General features: G+C 47.1%; 2 protein-coding genes across 3 annotated transcripts in view; one reads left to right on the top strand and one right to left on the bottom strand.

Annotated features, from left to right (window-relative positions):
* The window catches only part of LOC121579312 (ubiquitin-like modifier-activating enzyme 6), a 63,307-nt gene extending 43,830 nt beyond the window's left edge, over positions 1 to 19,477 (bottom strand). Inside the window, exons 1-12 of one of the 2 annotated variants that reach the window (XM_045223368.1) lie at positions 19,402 to 19,477; positions 17,584 to 17,664; positions 17,110 to 17,204; positions 16,120 to 16,148; positions 15,758 to 15,852; positions 14,047 to 14,158; positions 13,798 to 13,878; positions 7,353 to 7,475; positions 7,146 to 7,269; positions 5,240 to 5,343; positions 2,472 to 2,534; positions 2,288 to 2,364 (exon numbers count right to left, since the gene is read on the bottom strand). In XM_045223368.1, coding sequence (XP_045079303.1) covers positions 2,288 to 2,364; positions 2,472 to 2,534; positions 5,240 to 5,343; positions 7,146 to 7,269; positions 7,353 to 7,475; positions 13,798 to 13,878; positions 14,047 to 14,158; positions 15,758 to 15,852; positions 16,120 to 16,148; positions 17,110 to 17,204; positions 17,584 to 17,624 — 944 coding nt within the window. In that variant the 5' untranslated portion in view covers positions 17,625 to 17,664; positions 19,402 to 19,477. The remainder of the gene's footprint in view (positions 1 to 2,287; positions 2,365 to 2,471; positions 2,535 to 5,239; positions 5,344 to 7,145; positions 7,270 to 7,352; positions 7,476 to 13,797; positions 13,879 to 14,046; positions 14,159 to 15,757; positions 15,853 to 16,119; positions 16,149 to 17,109; positions 17,205 to 17,583; positions 17,665 to 19,401) is intronic. The other variant, XM_045223369.1, reaches the window with a different exon arrangement.
* Positions 19,478 to 21,372: 1,895 nt separating this feature from the next.
* LOC123491926 (glyoxylate reductase/hydroxypyruvate reductase-like) overlaps positions 21,373 to 22,500 on the top strand; it is an 8,918-nt gene continuing 7,790 nt past the window's right edge. The window contains exons 1-2 of the mRNA XM_045223367.1: positions 21,373 to 21,652; positions 22,383 to 22,500. The exon at positions 22,383 to 22,500 is cut by the window's right edge and continues 16 nt beyond it. Of these exons, the coding sequence (XP_045079302.1) occupies positions 21,471 to 21,652; positions 22,383 to 22,500 (300 nt within the window). The 5' untranslated portion in view covers positions 21,373 to 21,470. The remainder of the gene's footprint in view (positions 21,653 to 22,382) is intronic.

Genomic DNA, 22,500 nt, shown 5'->3' with positions numbered 1-22,500 from the left:
TTTAGAGGAAGTAGAGGCTAGGGGACCAACCAGCTTTAGAGGAAGTAGAGGCTAGGGACCAACCAGCTTTAGAGGAAGTAGAGGCTAGGGGACCAACCAGCTTTAGAAAAGTAGAGACTAGGGGACCAACCATCTTTAGAGGAAGTAGAGGCTAGGGGGACCAACCAGCTTTAGAGGAAGTAGAGGCTAGGGACTAACCATCTTTAGAAGAAGTAGAGACTAGGGGACTAACCAGCTTTAGAGGAAGTAGAGGCTAGGGGACCAACCAGCTTTAGAGGAAGTAGAGGCTAGGGGACCAACCAGCTTTAGAGGAAGTAGAGGCTAGGGGACCAACCAGCTTTAGAGGAAGTAGAGGCTAGGGGACCAACCAGCTTTAGAGGAAGTAGAGGCTAGGGGACCAATCAGCTTTAGAGGAAGTAGAGGCTAGGGACCAAGCAGCTTTAGAGTAAGTAGAGGCTAGGGACCAATCAGCTTTAGAGGAAGTAGGGGCTAGGGACCAACCATCTTTAGAGGAAGTAGAGGCTAGGGGACCAACCAGCTTTAGAAAAAGTAGAGGCTAGGGGACCAACCAGCTTTAGAGAAAGTAGAGGCTAGGGGACCAACCAGCTTTAGAGGAAGTAGGGGCTAAGGACCAATCAGCTTTAGAGGAAGTAGAGGCTAGGGACCAATCAGCTTTAGAGGAAGTAGAGGCTAGGGGACCAATCAGCTTTAGAGGAAGTAGAGGCTAGGGGACCAACCAGCTTTAGAGGAAGTAGAGGCTAGGGACCAACCAGCTTTAGAGGAAGTAGAGGCTAGGGACCAACCATCTTTAGAGGAAGTAGAGGCTAGGGGACCAACCAGCTTTAGAAAAAGTAGAGGCTAGGGGACCAACCAGCTTTAGAGAAAGTAGAGGCTAGGGGACCAACCAGCTTTAGAGGAAGTAGGGGCTAAGGACCAATCAGCTTTAGAGGAAGTAGAGGCTAGGGACCAATCAGCTTTAGAGGAAGTAGATGCTAGGGGACCAATCAGCTTTAGAGGAAGTAGAGGCTAGGGGACCAACCAGCTTTAGAGGAAGTAGAGGCTAGGAGACCAACCAGCTTTAGAGGAAGTAGAGGCTAGGGACCAACCAGCTTTAGAGGAAGTAGAGACTAGGGGACCAACCAGCTTTAGAGGAAGTAGAGGCTAGGGGACCAATCAGCTTTAGAAAAAGTAGAGGCTAGGGGACCAACCAGCTTTAGAGGAAGTAGAGGCTAGGGACTAACCATCTTTAGAAGAAGTAGAGACTAGGGGACTAACCAGCTTTAGAGGAAGTAGAGGCTAGGGGACCAACCAGCTTTAGAGGAAGTAGGGCTAGGGACCAAACAGCTTTAGAGGAAGTAGAGGCTAGGGGACCAACCAGCTTTAGAGGAAGTAGAGGCTAGGGGACCAACCAGCTTTAGAGGAAGTAGAGGCTAGGGGACCAACCAGCTTTAGAGGAAGTAGAGGCTAGGGGACCAACCAGCTTTAGAGGAAGTAGAGGCTAGGGACCAATCAGCTTTAGAGGAAGTAGATGCTAGGGGACCAATCAGCTTTAGAGGAAGTAGAGGCTAGGGGACCAACCAGCTTTAGAGGAAGTAGAGGCTAGGAGACCAACCAGCTTTAGAGGAAGTAGAGGCTAGGGACCAACCATCTTTAGAGGAAGTAGAGGCTAGGGGACCAACCAGCTTTAGAAAAAGTAGAGGCTAGGGGACCAACCAGCTTTAGAGAAAGTAGAGGCTAGGGGACCAACCAGCTTTAGAGGAAGTAGGGGCTAAGGACCAATCAGCTTTAGAGGAAGTAGAGGCTAGGGACCAATCAGCTTTAGAGGAAGTAGATGCTAGGGGACCAATCAGCTTTAGAGGAAGTAGAGGCTAGGGACCAACCAGCTTTAGCGGAAGTAGAGGCTAGGGACCAACCAGCTTTAGAGAAATTAGAGGCTAGGAATCAACCAGCTTTAGAGGAAGTAGAGACTAGGGACCAACCAGCTTTAGAGAAAGTAGAGGCTAGGGACCAACCAGCTTTAGCGGAAGTAGAGGTTAGGGACCAACCAGCTTTAGAGAAATTAGAGGCTAGGGGACCAACCAGCTTTAGAGGAAGTAGGGGCTAGGGACCAACCAGCTTTAGAGGAAGTAGGGGCTAGGGACCAATCAGCTTTAGAGGAAGTAGGGGATAGGGACCAACCAGCTAGGGGGAGAGACTAGGGAGTAGGGACTACGGGGGAGGGGCTAGGGAGTAGGGACTAGGGGGGAGGGGCTAGGGACTAGGGGGGAGGTACTAGGGGTTGTGTTACCCGATGTTGGGCAGTCTATTGTGTTGCTCCTGGAAGGCATCTAGAGCCAGCATGGCGGCGTGGATCTGCAGCGGGGCCTGAGGGACACATTCACAACGGACAAAACAGGAAACTGCTCAGAGACGGCTCTAACACACAGCAGAGCAGACACACAGCACACTGGAGCTGACCTACGACCTCTCACCTCTGGTTTGCTGAAGTCGGGGATCAGGACCTGGGGCTCACACATCTGCTGCTCCATCGTCTCCTGAAGACCACAGACACACGGAGACACGGACACATGGAGACACACGGAGACACGGAGACACACGGAGACACACGGAGACACGGAGACACACGGAGACACGGAGACACACGGAGACACACGGAGACACACGGAGACACACGGAGACACACGGAGACACACGGAGACACACGGAGACACACGGAGACACGGAGACACGGGAGACACACGGACACGGAGACACGAGAACCGGAGACACACGAGACACACGGAGACACACGGAGACACGGAGACACGGAGACACACGGAGACACACGGAGACACACGGAGACACACGGACACATGGAGACACAGACACGGAGACACACGGACACACGGAGACACAGACACGGAGACACACGGACACACGGAGACACAGACACGGAGACACACGGAGACACACGGACACACACGGACACACACGGAGACACACGGAGACACGGAGACACACGGAGACACACGGAGACACACAGAGACACACAGACACACAGAGACACAGACACGGAGACACACGGAGACACACGGAGACACAGACACGGAGACACACAGAGACACACGGAGACACACGGAGACACACGGAGACACAGAGACACACGGAGACACACGGAGACACACGGACACACAGAGACACAGAGACACGGAGACACACGGAGACACACGGAGACACACGGAGACACACGGAGACACACGGAGACACACGGAGACACACGGAGACACAGACACGGAGACACACGGAGACACACGGAGACACACGGAGACACAGACACGGAGACACACGGAGACACACGGAGACACACAGAGACACACGGAGACACACGGAGACACAGAGACACAGAGACACACAGAGACACACGGAGACACACAGAGACACACAGAGACACACGGACACACAGAGACACAGACACGGAGACACACGGAGACACACGGAGACACACAGAGACACACAGAGACACACAGAGACACACAGAGACACAGAGACACAGACACGGAGACACACGGAGACACACGGAGACACACGGAGACACAGACACGGAGACACACGGAGACACACGGAGACACAGACACGGAGACACACGGAGACACACGGAGACACAGACACGGAGACACACAGAGACACACGGAGACACACGGAGACACACGGAGACACACGGAGACACAGAGACACAGAGACACAGAGACACACAGAGACACACGGAGACACACGGACACACGGACACACAGAGACACAGAGACACGGAGACACACGGAGACACACGGAGACACACGGACACGGACACACAGAGACACAGAGACACGGAGACACACGGACACACGGACACACGAGACACACGGAGACATACGGAGACACACAGACACACGGAGACACACAACACGAGACACACGGAGACACACGGACACACGGACACACACGGAGACACACGGAGACACACGGAGACACAGAGACACACGGACACACAGAGACACAGAGACACGGAGACACACGGAGACACGGAGACACACGGACACACGGAGACACGGAGACACACGGAGACACACGGAGACACACGGAGACACACGGACACACAGAGACACGGAGACACGGAGACACATGGAGACACGGAGACACGGAGACACACGGAGACACACGGACACACAGAGACACAGAGACACACGGAGACACGGAGACACACGGAGACACACGGAGACACACGGAGACACACGGAGAACCGGAACACACGGAACACGAGACACACGGGACACACGAGACACACGAGACACACGGAGACACACGGAGACACACGGAGACACACGGAGACACACGGAGACACACGGAGACACACGGAGACACACGGAGACACGGAGACACACGGAGACACACGGAGACACATGGAGACACACGGAGACAGACATTTAAGGAAAAGACCACTCCAAACTGTCTTTTGGTTTGCGTTTCATTAGTCCACTGTTGATACGGCTCCAAAACAATCAGCAAGCAACTTTTCAACATATAGATCTTCCAAACTACAGAAAGCCACACAGTATGATGCGTTCTGGAAACTAGATCTTGAAAACTTGATTGCTGACAGGCAAAACATTTTGGGACTGTATCAACAGTGGACTAATACATTTTTGTACCAAAACATGGCATTTTCCTTTAAGTGTAAAGCTTTAAAAGTGTTATGTCATTTATGAATGTTGTGTTGTGTTGTGGTTGTGGTTGTGTAACGGTTGTGTCGCGTTTCGGTTGTACGGTGTCGTTGTGGTTGTGTTGCTGTGTACTTGTTGGCTGTGTAACCGGTTGTGGCTGTGGTTGGTTGTGCGTATCGGTTGTGTAACGGCTGTGGTGTGGTTTGTGCTGCAGTTGTGTAGGTTAAATCTTGTGTAGCGGTTGTGTTGCTTGTAACGGTGTGTTGCTGTGTTGTGTAACGTTGTGTGTTTTGCGTATGATGTTGCGGTTGTGTAACGGCTGTGTGTGGCTTGGTTGTGAAGTTGTGTTATGTAACGGTTGTGTTGTGGTTGTGTAACGAGTTGTGTAACGAGTTGTGTTGTGGTTTTGTGCTGGCTCTGTAACAGTTTTGTAACGGTTGTGTTGCGGTGTGTTCTGTGTAACAGTTGTTTGCTTGTATGTTGTGTGTGTTGTGGTTGTGTATACGCTGTGTTGTGTGCTGTGTGTTGGATTGTTAACGGTTGTGTTGTGATTGTGTACTTACGAAGCTGTATGTTCTAGGGGTTTTGACCAGCAGGAAAAAGCCTCCGTGTGCATAGGGCTGCAGCCACGACGTGTCCCCTATGGTGAAACTGTGGGGGGAGAGGACTGACACACACATTATTATCAACAATAATCCAACTCGCTCTGTCTCTCCTACCTGTGACCTGTCTTAAGACTGTCGTGTCAGTACCTGTGACCTGTCATAAGACTGTCGTGTCAGTACCTGTGACCTGTCGTATCAGTAGCTGTGACCTGTCATAAGACTGTCGTATCAGTAGCTGTGACCTGTCATAAGACTGTCGTATCAGTAGCTGTGACCTGTCATAAGACTGTTGTATCAGTAGCTGTGACCTGTCATAAGACTGTCGTATCAGTAGCTGTGACCTGTCATAAGACTGTCGTATCAGTAGCTGTGACCTGTCATAAGACTGTCGTATCAGTAGCTGTGACCTGTCATAAGACTGTCGTATCAGTAGCTGTGACCTGTCATAAGACAGTCGTATCAGTACCTGTGACCTGTCATAAGACTGTCGTATCAGTACCTGTGACCTGTCATAAGACTGTCGTATCAGTACCTGTGACCTGTCATAAGACTGTCGTATCAGTACCTGTGACCTGTCATAAGACTGTCGTATCAGTACCTGTGACCTGTCATAAGCCTGTCGTATCAGTACCTGTGACCTGTCATAAGACTGTCGTATCAGTAGCTGTGACCTGTCATAAGACTTTCGTATCAGTACCTGTGACCTGTCATAAGACTGTCGTATCAGTACCTGTGACCTGTCATAAGACTGTCGTATCAGTACCTGTGACCTGTCATAAGACTGTCGTATCAGTACCTGTGACAAGACTGTCGTATCAGTACCTGTGACCTGTCATAAGACTGTCGTATCAGTACCTGTGACAAGACTGTCGTATCAGTACCTGTGACCTGTCATAAGACTGTCGTATCAGTACCTGTGACCTGTCATAAGACTGTCGTATCAGTACCTGTGACCTGTCATAAGACTGTCGTATCAGTAGCTGTGACCTGTCATAAGACTGTCGTATCAGTACCTGTGACCCGTCATAAGACTGTCGATATCAGTACCTGTGACCTGTCATAAGACTGTCGTATCAGTAGCTGTGACCCGTCATAAGACTGTCGTATCAGTACCTGTGACCTGTCATAAGACTGTCGTATCAGTACCTGTGACCTGTCATAAGACTGTCGATCAGTACCTGTGACCTGTCATAAGACTGTCGTATCAGTACCTGTGACCCCGCATAAGACTGTCGTATCAGTACCTGTGACCGTCATAAGACTGTCGTATCAGTACCTGTGACAAGACTGTCGTATCAGTACCTGTGACAAGACTGTCGTATCAGTACCTGTGACCTGTCATAAGACTGTCGTATCAGTACCTGTGACAAGACTGTCGTATCAGTACCTGTGACCTGTCATAAGACTGTCGTATCAGTACCTGTGACAAGACTGTCGTATCAGTAGCTGTGACCTCATAAGACTGTCGTATCAGTACCTGTGACCTGTCATAAGCCTGTCGTATCAGTACCTGTGACCTGTCATAAGACTGTCGTATCAGTACCTGTGACCTGTCATAAGACTGTCGTATCAGTAGCTGTGACCTGTCATAAGACTGTCGTATCAGTACCTGTGACCTGTCATAAGACTGTCGTATCAGTACCTGTGACCTGTCATAAGACTGTCGTATCAGTACCTGTGACAAGACTGTCGTATAAGTACCTGTACCCGTCATAAGACCGTCGATCAGTACCTGTGACCTGTCATAAGACTGTCGTATCAGTACCTGTGACCTGTCATAAGCCTGTGGTATCAGTACCTGTGACCTGTCATAAGCCTGTCATATCAGTACCTGTGACCTGTCGTAAGCCTGTCGTATCAGTACCTGTGACCTGTCGTGCGGTGCCGTTGAGTGTGTCCATGCCGTTGACCTCTCTGAAGAGAACACTCTGTCCAGTCTGGAGGCCGTGGGTCCTGCTGTCCATACAGGTTACCACCCCTGGGTTACCCTACAGGTCAGAGGTCAGAGGTCAGAGAGAAGGGTGTGTGTGTGTGTGTGTGTGTGTGTGTGTGTGTGTGTGTACCTGTGTACCTGTGTGATGTTCTGGATAAAGATCTCCTTGGCTTCCTCTCCCGTGGCGTCAGACACCTCAAACCGCTCCCCGAAGTCACAGAACACTCTCACACAGATCCCGAAGGCATCACAGCCAATGAACTACGAGGAAACAGGGACAACATGATTTTAGTCCCCGGGGGGGAACGAGGCTGCAGACCAATCATCTCTCCTTTCTCCTGAAGGGCGCGCTTGTCAACTTCCCTTCATGGATTTGAAAGGACATGATTGGTCTATGGAAACTCCCCCTACACCAATCCAATGGTGCTTTTACATTTTCTGAGGAGTAGTGAACGAGTGTACACTTCAGGAGAGAGGTTATTGGGACGCACACTAGAGTGTAGCCCAAATGGCACCCTATTCAATACATAGTGTACCATTGACCAGGATCTTATTCAATACATAGTGTACCATTGACCAGGATCCTATTCAATACATAGTGTACCATTGACCAGGACCCTACGTAGGGAACAGGGTGCCATTGGGATCCATTTTTGGCCGAGGTGATTAGATGTACTGTACAATGATAATCAGTGTGGGTGTGACCACAGAAATGTAATCTATTCTCTGATTGTGATTCTGAAATTGATTATATTTCTATGAATGTGTATATGAAGAGAGAAGGTCTTATCCTGATAGGAGGCTGATGGGAGGGTCTCTATATGTAGAGGTCTTATCCTGATGGGAGTGTCTCTATATGTAGAGGTCTTATCCTGATGGGAGTGTCTCTATATGTAAAGGTCTTATCCTGATAGGAGGGTCTCATTTAGATTCCTGATAGGAGGGTCTCTATATGTAGAGGTCTTATCCTGATAGGGAGGGTCTCTATATGTAGAGGTCTTATCCTGATAGGAGGGTCTCTATATGTAGAGGTCTTATCCTGATAGGAGGGTCTCTATATGTAGAGGTCTTATCCTGATAGGAGGGTCTCTATATGTACTGATGGGAGTGTCTCTATATGTAGAGGTCTTATCCTGATGGAGTGTCTCTATATGTAGAGGTCTTATCCTGATAGGAGGGTCTCTATATGTAGAGGTCTTATCCTGATGGGAGTGTCTTTATATGTAGAGGTCTTATCCTGATGGGAGTGTCTCTATATGTAGAGGTCTTATCCTGATAGGAGGGTCTCTATATGTAGAGGTCTTACCCTGATAGGAGGGTCTCTATATGTAAAGGTCTTATCCTGATAGGAGGCTGATGGGAGTGTCTCTATATGTAGAGGTCTTATCCTGATAGGAGGGTCTCTATATGTAGAGGTCTTATCCTGATAGGAGGCTGATGGGAGTGTCTCTATATGTAGAGGTCTTATCCTGATAGGAGGGTCTCTATATGTAGAGGTCTAATCCTGATAGGAGGGTCTCTATATGTAAAGGTCTTACCCTGATAGGAGGGTCTCTATATGTAGAGGTCTTATCCTGATAGGAGGGTCTCTATATGTAGAGGCTTCCTGATAGGAGGGTCTCTATATGTAGAGGTCTTATCCTGATAGGAGGGTCTCTATATGTAGAGGTCTTATCCTGATAGGAGGGTCTCTATATGTAAAGGTCTTACCCTGATAGGAGTGTCTCTATATGTAGAGGTCTTATCCTGATAGGAGGGTCTCTATATGTAGAGGTCTTATTCTGATAGGAGGGTCTCTATATGTAAAGGTCTTATCCTGATGGAAGTGTCTCTATATGTAGAGGTCTTATCCTGATAGGAGGGTCTCTATATGTAGAGGTCTTATCCTGATAGGAGGGTCTCTATATGTAGAGGTCTTATCCTGATAGGAGGGTCTCTATATGTAGAGGTCTTATCCTGATGGGAGGGTCTCTATATGTAGAGGTCTTATCCTGATAGGAGGGTCTCTATATGTAAAGGTCTTACCCTGATAGGAGTGTCTCTATATGTAGAGGTCTTATCCTGATAGGAGTGTCTCTATATGTAGAGGTCTTATCCTGATAGGAGTGTCTCTATATGTAGAGGTCTTATCCTGATAGGAGGGTCTCTATATGTAGAGGTCTTATCCTGATAGGAGTGTCTCTATATGTAGAGGTCTTATCCTGATAGGAGGGTCTCTATATGTAGAGGTCTTATCCTGATAGGAGGGTCTCTATATGTAGAGGTCTTATCCTGATAGGAGGCTGATGGGAGTGTCTCTATATGTAGAGGTCTTATCCTGATAGGAGTGTCTCTATATGTAGATGTCTTATCCTGATAGGAGAGTCTCTATATGTAGAGGTCTTATCCTGATAGGAGGGTCTCTATATGTAAAGGTCTTACCCTGATAGGAGGGTCTCTATATGTAGAGGTCTTATCCTGATAGGAGTGTCTCTATATGTAGAGGTCTTATCCTGATAGGAGGGTCTCTATATGTAGAGGTCTTATCCTGATAGGAGGGTCTCTATATGTAGAGGTCTTATCCTGATAGGAGGCTGATGGGAGTGTCTCTATATGTAGAGGTCTTATCCTGATGGGAGTGTCTCTATATGTAGATGTCTTATCCTGATAGGAGAGTCTCTATATGTAGAGGTCTTATCCTGATAGGAGGGTCTCTATATGTAAAGGTCTTACCCTGATAGGAGGGTCTCTATATGTAGAGGTCTTATCCTGATGGGAGTGTCTCTATATGTAGAGGTCTTATCCTGATGGGAGGGTCTCTATATGTAGAGGTCTTATCCTGATGGGAGGGTCTCTATATGTAGAGGTCTTATCCTGATAGGAGGGTCTCTATATGTAGAGGTCTTATCCTGATAGGGGGGTCTCTATATGTAGAGGTCTTATCCTGATAGGAGGGTCTCTATATGTAGAGGTCTTATCCTGATGGGAGGGTATCTATATGTAGAGGTCTTATCCTGATAGGAGTGTCTCTATATGTAGAGGTCTTATCCTGATAGGAGGGTCTCTATATGTAAAGGTCTTACCCTGATAGGAGTGTCTCTATATGTAGAGGTCTTATCCTGATAGGAGTGTCTCTATATGTAGAGGTCTTATCCTGATAGGAGTGTCTCTATATGTAGAGGTCTTATCCTGATAGGAGGGTATCTATATGTAGAGGTCTTATCCTGATAGGAGGGTCTCTATATGTAGAGGTCTTATCCTGATAGGAGGCTGATGGGAGTGTCTCTATATGTAGAGGTCTTATCCTGATGGGAGTGTCTCTATATGTAGATGTCTTATCCTGATAGGAGAGTCTCTATATGTAGAGGTCTTATCCTGATAGGAGGGTCTCTATATGTAAAGGTCTTACCCTGATAGGAGGGTCTCTATATGTAGAGGTCTTATCCTGATGGGAGTGTCTCTATATGTAGAGGTCTTATCCTGATGGGAGGGTCTCTATATGTAGAGGTCTTATCCTGATGGGAGGGTCTCTATATGTAGAGGTCTTATCCTGATAGGAGGGTCTCTATATGTAGAGGTCTTATCCTGATAGGAGGGTCTCTATATGTAGAGGTCTTATCCTGATAGGAGGGTCTCTATATGTAGAGGTCTTATCCTGATGGGAGGGTCTCTATATGTAGAGGTCTTATCCTGATAGGAGGGTCTCTATATGTAGAGGTCTTATCCTGATAGGAGTGTTCTATGAGGTCTTACCCTGATAGGAGTGTCTCTATATGTAGAGGTCTTATCCTGATAGGAGTGTCTCTATATGTAGAGGTCTTATCCTGATAGGAGTGTCTCTATATGTAGAGGTCTTATCCTGATAGGAGTGTCTCTATATGTAGAGGTCTTATCCTGATAGGAGGGTCTCTATATGTAGAGGTCTTATCCTGATAGGAGTGTCTCTATATGTAGAGGTCTTATCCTGATAGGAGGGTATCTATATGTAGAGGTCTTATCCTGATAGGAGGGTCTCTATATGTAGAGGTCTTATCCTGATAGGAGGCTGATGGGAGTGTCTCTATATGTAGAGGTCTTATCCTGATGGGAGTGTCTCTATATGTAGATGTCTTATCCTGATAGGAGAGTCTCTATATGTAGAGGTCTTATCCTGATAGGAGGGTCTCTATATGTAAAGGTCTTACCCTGATAGGAGGGTCTCTATATTTCTGATGGGAGTGTCTCTATATGTAGAGGTCTTATCCTGATGGGAGGGTCTCTTTGTAGAACTGATGGGAGTGTCTCTATATGTAGAGGTCTTATCCCTGATAGGAGGGTCTCTATATGTAGAGGTCTTATCCTGATGGGAGTGTCTCTATATGTAGAGGTCTTATCCTGATGGGAGGGTCTCTATTGTAGAGGTTTCCTGATGGGAGTGTCTCTATATGTAGAGGTCTTATCCTGATAGGAGGGTCTCTATATGTAGAGGTCTTATCCTGATAGGAGGGTCTCTATATGTAGAGGTCTTATCCTGATAGGAGGGTCTCTATATGTAGAGGTCTTATCCTGATGGGAGTGTCTCTATATGTAGAGGTCTTATCCTGATAGGAGTGTCTCTATATGTAGAGGTCTTATCCTGATAGGAGGGTCTCTATATGTAGAGGTCTTATCCTGATAGGAGGGTCTCTATATGTAGAGGTCTTATCCTGATAGGGAGTGTCTCTATATGTAGAGGTCTTATCCTGATAGGAGGGTCTCTATATGTAAGGTCCCTGATAGGAGTGTCTCTATATGTAGAGGTCTTATCCTGATAGGAGTGTCTCTATATGTAGAGGTCTTATCCTGATAGGAGTGTCTCTATATGTAGAGGTCTTATCCTGATAGGAGGGTCTCTATATGTAGAGGTCTTATCCTGATGGGAGGGTCTCTATATGTAGAGGTCTTATCCTGATAGGAGGGTCTCTATATGTAGAGGTCTTATCCTGATAGGAGGGTCTCTATATGTAGAGGTCTTATCCTGATAGGAGGGTCTCTATATGTAGAGGTCTTATCCTGATAGGAGGGTCTCTATATGTAAAGGTCTTATCCTGATAGGAGTGTCTCTATATGTAGAGGTCTTATCCTGATAGGAGGCTGATGGGAGTGTCTCTATATGTAGAGGTCTTATCCTGATAGGAGTGTCTCTATATGTAGAGGTCTTATCCTGATAGGAGTGTCTCTATATGTAGAGGTCTTATCCTGATAGGAGGGTCTCTATATGTAAAGGTCTTACCCTGATAGGAGGGTCTCTATATGTAGAGGTCTTATCCTGATGGGAGTGTCTCTATATGTAGAGGTCTTATCCTGATAGGAGGGTCTCTATATGTAGAGGTCTTATCCTGATAGGAGTGTCTCTATATGTAGAGGTCTTATCCTGATAGGAGGGTCTCTATATGTAGAGGTCTTATCCTGATAGGAGGGTCTCTATATGTAAAGGTCTTATCCTGATAGGAGGGTCTCTATATGTAGAGGTCTTATCCTGATAGGAGGCTGATGGGAGTGTCTCTATATGTAGAGGTCTTATCCTGATAGGAGTGTCTCTATATGTAGAGGTCTTATCCTGATAGGAGTGTCTCTATATGTAGAGGTCTTATCCTGATAGGAGGGTCTCTATATGTAAAGGTCTTACCCTGATAGGAGGGTCTCTATATGTAGAGGTATTATCCTGATGGGAGTGTCTCTATATGTAGAGGTCTTATCCTGATAGGAGGGTCTCTATATGTAGAGGTCTTATCCTGATAGGAGGGTCTCTATATGTAGAGGTCTTATCCTGATGGGAGGGTCTCTATATGTAGAGGTCTTATCCTGATAGGAGGGTATCTATATGTAGAGGTCTTATCCTGATGGGAGTGTCTCTATATGTAGAGGTCTTATCCTGATGGGAGTGTCTCTATATGTAGAGGTCTTATCCTGATAGGAGTGTCTCTATATGTAGAGGTCTTATCCTGATAGGAGGGTATCTATATGTAGAGGTCTTATCCTGATAGGAGGGTCTCTATATGTAGAGGTCTTATCCTGATAGGAGGGCTGCTCTATCATCTAGAGGTCTTATCCTGATAGCGAGGGTCATCCTACCCTAGAGTTTATCCCGATAGGAGTCTCCAGTACGGCGGTCTTATCCTGATGGGAGGGTCTCTATAGTAGAGGTCTTAGCCTGCGATAGCAGTGTATCTAGATGGCCACTAGAGGTCTTATCCTGATAGGAGGGTCTCTATATGTAGAGGTCTTATCCTGATAGGAGGCTGATGGGAGTGTCTCTATATGTAGAGGTCTTATCCTGATGGGAGTGTCTCTATATGTAGATGTCTTATCCTGATAGGAGAGTCTCTATATGTAGAGTCTGATAGGAGTGTCTCTATATGTAAAGGTCTTACCCTGATAGGAGGGTCTCTATATGTAGAGGTCTTATCCTGATGGGAGGGTCTCTATATGTAGAGGTCTTATCCTGATAGGAGTGTCTCTATATGTAGAGGTCTTATCCTGATAGGAGGGTGTCTCTATATGTAGAGGTCTTATCCTGATAGGAGGGTCTCTATATGTAGAGGTCTTATCCTGATAGGAGTGTCTCTATATGTAGAGGTCTTACCCTGATAGGAGGCTGATGGAAGTGGCAGAAGTCATTGACTTTCTTCTGGAGACTCAGTCTGGCCTCAGTCAGGATCACACACTGGGCAACACAACAAGGACAGTCAACAGTGTTCCCGATCAACACAACAAGGACAGTCAACAGTGTTCCCGATCAACACAACAAGGACAGTCAACAGTGTTCCCGATCCACTACATTACAGTGTGACTGGGCACAATCCCTCATCTACAAGACGTGCGCGTCCCTCACCTGGTACCTGTTGAGGAAGCTGAGGTCAGTGGAGAGGTCTAGAGAGGAGGAGGAGGTGTCCACGTGGACGTAGGGGTTCAACTCTGCTACCCTGGGATGGACCGCCTCAACCCTGGGGGAGAGACAAGGGGATGAGAGGAGTGGGAGACAAGATGGAAGAAGGGAGAGAGACAGAGAGAGACAGAGACAGAGACAGACAGAGACAGACAGAGACAGAGAGAGAGAGAGACAGAGAGAGAGAGAGACAGAGAGAGAGAGAGACAGAGAGAGAGAGAGAGAGACAGAGAGAGAGAGAGAGAGACAGACAGAGAGAGACAGAGAGAGAGAGAGAGAGAGAGAGAGAGAGAGAGAGAGAGAGACAGAGAGACAGTGAGACAGTGAGACAGAGAGAGACAGCGAGAGAGAGAGAGACAAAAACACCAAATAATACATGCAGAGCAGAATTAGGCCGATACCCTTCTAATTATCAAAATCCAGAAAAGAGCTGTTAAATTCTACAACCAACTTAAAGGAAGCGATTCCCAAACTTTCCATTACAAAGCCATCACCTACAGAGAGATGAACTTGGAGAAGAGTCCCCTAAGCAAGCTGGTCCTGGGGCTCTGTTCACAAACACAAACAGACCCCACAGAGCCCCAGGACAACAACAACACAATTAGACCCAACCAAATCATGAGAAAACTAAAAGATAATTACTTGACACATTGGAAAGAATTAACAAAAAAGAGAGCAAACTAGAATGCTATTTGGCCCTAAACAGAGAGTACACAGTGGCAGAATACCTGACCACTGTGACTGACCCAAACGTAAGGAAAGCTTTGACTATGTACAGACTCAGTGAGCATAGCCTTGCTATTGAGAAAGGCCGCCGTAGGCAGACCTGGCTCTCAAGAGAAGACAGGCTATGTGCACACTGCCCACAAAATGAGGTGGAAACTGAGCTGCACTTCCTAACCTCCTGCCAAATGTATGACCATATTAGAGACACATTTTCCCTCAGATTACACAGAACCCACAAAGAATTTGAAAACAAATCCCAATTTTGATAAACTCCCCTTATCTATTGGGTGAAATACCACAGTGTGCAATCACAGCTGCAAGATTTGTGACCTGTTGCCACAAGAAAAGGGCAACCAGTGAAGAACAAACACCACTGTAAATACAACCCATATTTAGGTTTATTTATTTTCCCCATTTGTACTTTAACTATTTGCACATTGTTACAACACTGTACATAGACATAATATGACATTTGAAATGTCTTTATTCTTTTGAAACTTCTGAGTGTAATGTTTACTGTTAATATTTATTGTTTATTTCACTTTTGTTTACTATCTACTTCACTTGCTTTGGCAATGTTAACACACGTTTCCCATGCCAATAAAGCCCTTAACTTGAATTGAATTGAGAGAGAGAGACAGACAGAGAGAGAGACAGAGACAGAGAGAGACAGAAATACCAATTCAAACCATGAAACCTAATTCAAACAATAAAAACCTGGGTATTTTGGAAAAGTAAGGGGATTGTTTCCCGACCCCTAGTTTCCTGTTTCCGGTGTTACCGAGATGCCACAAATGCTAACGACGCAACAAGCAGCCTGGCCTCAGAGCAGTACACTACAGCTGCCAAAGACAGTGGGCATGTTGTGTAGCGACGTAATGCTGATGGCCGCTCCCTTGCAGTAACTGCAGACAGATATTACTGGTCTCACCTGTCCCTCCGAGTCAGCACATCGTCCTGTCTGAGGAAGAAGTTGGAGCCCAGGTCCCGTGTCTCACACCGCTTACTGTCATGCAGCGTCAGGGCCTGTATACACACGCACGCGCACACACACACACGTCAACACACACACACACGTCAACACAGCCAGGTCCCCCCCCTGCTTAAATTCCATTTCACTCTTTATGAAACATGGTGACAATGACAATGTAGCTGAACGACATCATCATAAAGAATAAGGAAGTGTCCCAAAATGGAACCCTGTTCCCTACGTAGTGCACTACTTTTGACCAGAGCGCCCCCCCCATTGGGGAATAGGGTGCCTTTTGGGACGAAGCCTAAAATCTCACTCACCTTCACACCTGCTAACACGATGTTCTTTGCTGTGAAAACAGGGCAGAGATGTCTAACGTCAGTCACGTGACAGGAAATACATGTATACGATACATACCGTAAAACACTCACTAAAAATGCGATGTAATTTCACTTAAAAATGGCATGTTCTGGCATGTACCGTCACGTAATGTCACATAACGTCATGCGTGACTGACAGATATCTAAGCTTGGGATGTTGGCCCGCCACCTCAAGCCCAACCTCGACAAGACGGAGCTGCTCTTCCTCCCGGGGAAGGCCTGCCCGCTCAAAAGGCCTCTCCATCATGGTTGACAACTCCACAATGTCGACCCCTCCCAGAGTGCAAAGAACCGTGACTCGCTCCTGCAGGTTCATGCTCTACAACATCCGTAGAGTACGACCCTACCTCACACAGGAAAGCTCCCCGCTTGTGCCATCAAACCCCTGCAACTTGCCCATGTACTTTCTATGCCTGTGATCCCACCTAGCTATCTTAAGATGAATGCACTAACTGTACGTCTCTCTGGATAAGAGTGTCTGCTAAATGACTCACTACTGTAAGTCTCTCTGGATAAGAGCGTCTGCTAAATGACTCACTACTGTAAGTCTCTCTGGATAAGAGCGTCTGCTAAATGACCACTACTGTACGTCTCTCTGGATAAGAGCGTCTGCTAAATGACTCACTACTGTACGTCTCTCTGGATAAGAGCGTCTGCTAAATGACCACTACTGTACGTCTCTCTGGATAAGAGCGTCTGCTAAATGACTCACTAACTGTAAGTCTCTCTGGATAAGAGCGTCTGCTAAATGACTCACTAACTGTAAGTCTCTCTGGATAAGAGCGTCTGCTAAATGACTCACTACTGTAAGTCTCTCTGGATAAGAGTGTCTGCTAAATGACTAGAATGTCAATGTAAAATGTAAATAATGCCATGTACCGTCATGTAATGTCACATAATGTCATGCTATGTCATGGTTATGTCACCTACCGATCTCCACTCCTAGTCCTCCCATTCCACTGAGGAAGACAGAAGACTGAGCCATCTGCTGCATCGCACTGTCCCCCAGGACATACCTCTGACGACTGGAAGGAGGGGAGGGGGGTTAGGGAGGGAGGGAGGGGAGGGAGGGAGGAGGGAGAGGGGAGGGAGGGAGGATGGGGGTTGGGGGGTTTAGGGAGGGAGAGCGAGAGAGAGAGAGAGAGAGAGAGAGAGAGAGAGAGAGAGAGAGAGAGTGGGGGGGCAGGGAAGAGGGGGGCAGGGAAGAGGGGGGGGGGAGGCAGGGAGGCAGGGAAGGGGAGGGGAGGGCAGGGGAGGAGAGATCAAATTATGTTGTTGTGAGACAGTAGGCACGTATAATTTGTTTTGTAAGAACTATAACTGCTATGTAATTGTACCCACTTAATAGTGATCTGTGACAATAGTGCATTGTGAGACCGGCAGTTTGGTATACAGGGGACTTACCTGTACAGGGAGTCATCAATCTCCATGGAGTCAGCTGACATCTTGGGAGGGGAAAACTCACTGGTTCTAGGAGCACTGGATCTTGGGAGAGAAAGAGAGCGAGAGAGCGAGAGAGAGACAGAGAGAGAGACAGAGAGAGAGAAAGAGAGAGAGAGAGAGAGAGAGAGAGAGAGAGACAGAGAGAGAGAGAGAGAGAGAGAGAGAGAGAGAGACAGAGAGAGAGAGAGACAGAGAGAGAGAGAGAGACAGAGAGAGAGAGAGAGAGAGAGACAGAGAGAGAGAGAGAGAGAGAGAGAGAGAGAGAGAGAGAGACAGAGAGAGAGAGAGACAGAGAGAGAGAGAGAGACAGAGAGAGAGAGAGACAGAGAGAGAGAGAGAGAGAGAGAGAGAGAGGTCATGGAGGAGAGAAGGGAGTGCTGGGGCAGAAACGTGCCCCCAGGGGCCAAGTTTGGGAAACCCTGGTCTCCACCCTAGTCTTGAGGTCACAGGGGCTATGTCCCAATTATTTCTCCTTCCTCCCAAACTTTGTTCAATTCCCAAATCACTGCTTTGAATGTAAATGACTGGTATAGGAAACTCCCTCTAGCTCTCCCTCTCCTCCACCAATCCACTCCTTTCAGAGGGAGTTTGTGGAAAGTAGCGAACGAATGCACACTTCACAAGAAAGGACATATTATTGGGACGCGCCCATTTGTGTTTATCAGGTGTGTTAGTGCTGGGCTGTAACAAAAGCCTGCACGCCCTGTGGGTGGGTCTCCAGAACCAGGATTAAAAGGACACTGCTCTGTCCTTACAGTTGTGATAAAAGGAATAACGCTTTACATTATTATAGAATACATCTTAGCTAGTTATGTCTCTGTAATATCTGATGAGGAGTCTCCCGAGTGGCGCAGTGGTCTAAGGCTGTGCCACTAGAGATCCTGGTTCGAAACCAGACTCTGTCGTAGCTGGCCGCGACCGGGAGACCCTTGGGGCGGCGCACAATTGGCCCAGCGTCGTCCAGGGTAGGGGAGGGAATGGCCGGCAGGGATGTAGCTCATTTGGTAGAGCGTGGCGTTTGCAACGCCAGGGTTGTGGGTTCGATTCCCACGGGGGGGCCCAGTATGAAAATCTATGCACTCACTTAACTGTAAGTCGCTCTGGATAAGAGCGTCTGCTAAATGACTAAAATGTAATGACGTGCTATCTTAGATAATAATGTGCTGTCATCTGGGCTTGTCCATAGCTACAGCACAATCCACTCTATTATGATACTAGCTGTCCAATGTCGAGGTAAAATAGCTAGCTACATTTAAGCTTTGTGTTTAGGTGAGCTAAAAGTATCTATCTGGTCGCTCTTACCGTTAGATAGCTACATCATCACCATTCCAAATGAACTTGATAGCTGAGTAGTTAGCTAACTAAACAGTATTGCTAGCTAGCTAACTTCCTGGACCCAATCTGCAGTTAGCTACTACTGTAGTAGCTAGCTACAATAATGTGAGAATGTTGTACGAGTAGCAGTAGCACTAGTAGTAGTAACGTTACCATATTCAATTCCATGTTTTGAGGTTTACCACTTCTCAATGCCTTGTCAATAGCTATCTATGGGTTTAGCTTGCTACGATGGCTAACCTAACTTAGCATAGACTGCTTACTCAGAAGAGCCTGTTAGCTAGCATTAGCTAGCTAACAACTTGCCTGATGCCGGGTCAGTGCAAAGAAAACCTCCATAAACGTGTATACTCTTGACGTATTAAGGACAATTCTTCCTATGGTTGCAGATACAGATGTCCATAATGGTATTTCTGTATGTTGTTAAAAACGTCATTCTGTTACCTTGTCGTTGTGCGCCAGGATCATTGAGTTCTTGTGACGAATGAATGGCTAAAAACATCAAACTGTTCCGGGTTACCCAAGGTTCAAGTTTAAATTAAATTTATTTGATACATTATGAAAATTAAAATTAAAATTACAACAAACAACTTAAACAAAATTGTTCTGGGATATCCAGACTTTAGGCTATTTAAATCAATTTGTTATATCGCAATAACAAGTGATCTGTACTTTCTCTCTGTATTTGGCATTGACAGAATAGCTCTGACAGTAGTGGCCAACTTTGACCAGATTTCATATTAAGGGCAGGCATCATAGTGCATCATATCATGTATCATTGGTCCTATTGAAAACCTGCAAGACGCCATTTTACATTTTAGGAGAAAACAGAGGCACTGTTCAAACAGCCAAAGTTCATCTGCCCAGTAAAACATTTACAACTCAGACTATCTAACTAATATGGGTGAGGGGTTGAGAGAGGAGAGGGGGTGAGGGAGGAGAGGGGGTCAGGAGGGGAGGGGAGGGGAGGGGAGGGGAGGGGAGGGAGTGAGGGGCTGAGGAGGTGAAGGGTAGAGGGGTGAGGAGGTGAAGGGTAGAGGGGGGTGAGGAGGTGAGGGGTAGAGGGGGTGAGGGGGGGAAGGGGTGAGGGGGTGAGGAGGAGAAGGGGAGGGGGGTGAGGAGGGTGAGGAGGTGAAGGGAGAGGAGGTGAGAGGAGAGGGGGTCAGGAGGTGAGGGGAGAGGAGGTGAGAGGAGAGGAGAGGGGGTCAGGGGGTGAGGGGAGAGGAGGTGAGAGGAGAGGAGAGGAGAGGGGGTCAGGAGGTGAGGGGAGAGGAGGTGAGAGGAGAGGAGAGGAGAGGGGGGGTCAGGAGGTGAGGGGAGAGGAGGTGAGGAGGTGAAAGGGAGAAGGGGTGAGGATGTGAGGTGGTGAGGATGTGAAGGGTAGAGGGGTTGATGAGCTGAGGGCGAGAGATGAGGAGGTGAAGGGGAGAGGGGGTGAGGAGGTGTACACGGACCTTGTACAATACAGTTCACAACATGCTCACTAATAAATGTGGGCAGCAGGTAGCTTAGTGGTAAAGAGCGTAGTGCCAGTAACCGAAAGGTCGCTGGTTCTAATCCCCGAGCCAACTGTGAAAAATCTGTCGATGACAACAGTCTCTTGTCTTTATAGGACTATACTGAACCAGGTTCAGCAGTCTCTTGTCTTTATAGGACTATACTGAACCAGGTTCAACAGTCTCTTGTCTTTATAGGACTATACTGAACCAGGTTCAACAGTCTCTTGTCTTTATAGGACTATACTGAACCAGGTTCAACAGTCTCTTGTCTTTATAGGACTATACTGAACCAGGTTCAACAGTCTCTTGTCTTTATAGGACTATACTGAACCAGGTTCAACAGTCTCTTGTCTTTATAGGACTATACTGAACCAGGTTCAACAGTCTCTTGTCTTTATAGGACTATACTGAACCAGGTTCAGGTAAACTGGGACAATGTTGTTGGTAAATCACTCTAGACAATGACTGTAGGCCCCACTTCCTGGTGTGTGTGTGTGTGTGTGTGTGTGTGTGTGTGTGTGTGTGTGTGTGTGTGTGTGTGTGTGTCTGTGTGTGTGTGTGTGTGTGTGTGTGTGTGTGTGTGTGTGTGTGTGTGTGTGTGTGTGTGTGTGTGTGTGTGTGTGTGTGTGTGTGTGTGTGTGTGTGTGTGTGTGTCTGTGTGTGTGTGTGTGTGTGTGTGTGTGTGTGTGTGTGTGTGTGTGTCTGTGTGTGTGTGTGTGTGTGTGTCTGTGTGTGTGTTGTGTGTGTGTGTGTGTGTGTGTGTGTGTGTGTGTGTGTGTGTGTGTGTGTGTGTGTGTGTGTGTGTGTGTGTGTGTGTGAAGTACAGCCATCTCTGTCAACCATCCCTCCCTTCATATTGGCCAAACGGCAACCCCCTCGGTACCTCCCCTCTAAACTCCTGCCAAAAACAACACACACGAACGACACACACCAGAAAGGTGCTCCTGTTCCGAAATCGCAGTTTTTAACGGATTTCTCTCTCTCTCTACCGCTCCAGACCTCCTCTCCTCGGCGATGTGGTGCGGTCGCGTGGCTCTGCGTCGGCTCCAGCGGATCGCCGTTGCTCCGTTAAACCTATTAAGTATTACCGGGGGTTTACCGGGCGCCGTGCAGAGAGAAGTGTCGTCCCTACCGCGGGTCTACATCACGCGCCAGATCCCGCCGGAGGGGCTGAAGATTATCCGCGAGTCAGGACAGTGAGTGAGATCACACTTTGCTCTTGTTGTCGTTATTGATACAGGTTTTTTTGTCGGCCGACTTTTTAATTGAACGATATTCTTTAAATTTAATTATTTTTGGATTTTAATTTCATTTTATATGTCGGCTATAGGTTTTTGGATTGTTTAAATAATTTAACTAAATGTCCTTTAGTCATTAATGTAGGCTAACCTATCAAGTTAACAGTATGTCATTCATTCTAATGCAAAGTTCTGAAATGTTGTAGTTTGCTGGGAGGTTCATCATTGACTTTTGGGGTAAACAGAACTGACAATGTTTGCCCTGACCAGACCATTAAGAAGTCTCTCTCGATTCAATTTACATTTTAAATGCTTTTATTGGCATGACATAACAATGTACATACTGCTGAAGCTTATTTTGGAAATGGAATGATTCATTAACCATATGCCCTATCAATAACAACATCATAACACAATGAATAATAATAAAGATTGTCACAAACAGGACTCTCTCTCTCTCTTTCTCTCTCTCCCCCTTTGCATCATTCCTCTGTCTCTGCCCTGATCTAACATAATGATTGGGTGAAGGCAAGAGATCCATTAATTAGCTTTCACAGAATCACTCATTTCAGATCAGAGATTACCTCAAGGAAGGAAGAAAGAAAGGAAGGAAGGAAGGAAGAAATAAAGGATGCATTTCTAAACTATCTGTAACAGGCCTTTCATTTTGAAATCCTACATTTCTCAGAGTGCAGTTTGATCTGTGGGACTCCGATGAAGTCCCCGTGCCCCGGAAGGAGTTGCTCCAGAAGGTCAAAGGTGTCGACGCGCTGGTCTGCGTGCTCACGGAGAAGATCGACGCCGAG

The sequence above is a fragment of the Coregonus clupeaformis genome, chromosome 1 (genome assembly GCF_020615455.1).
Source record: "Coregonus clupeaformis isolate EN_2021a chromosome 1, ASM2061545v1, whole genome shotgun sequence".
Classification (NCBI taxonomy): Eukaryota; Metazoa; Chordata; class Actinopteri; order Salmoniformes; family Salmonidae; genus Coregonus; species Coregonus clupeaformis.
The sequence above is the reverse complement of the archived record's forward strand: the minus strand, read 5'-3'. Positions and strand labels throughout refer to the sequence as shown.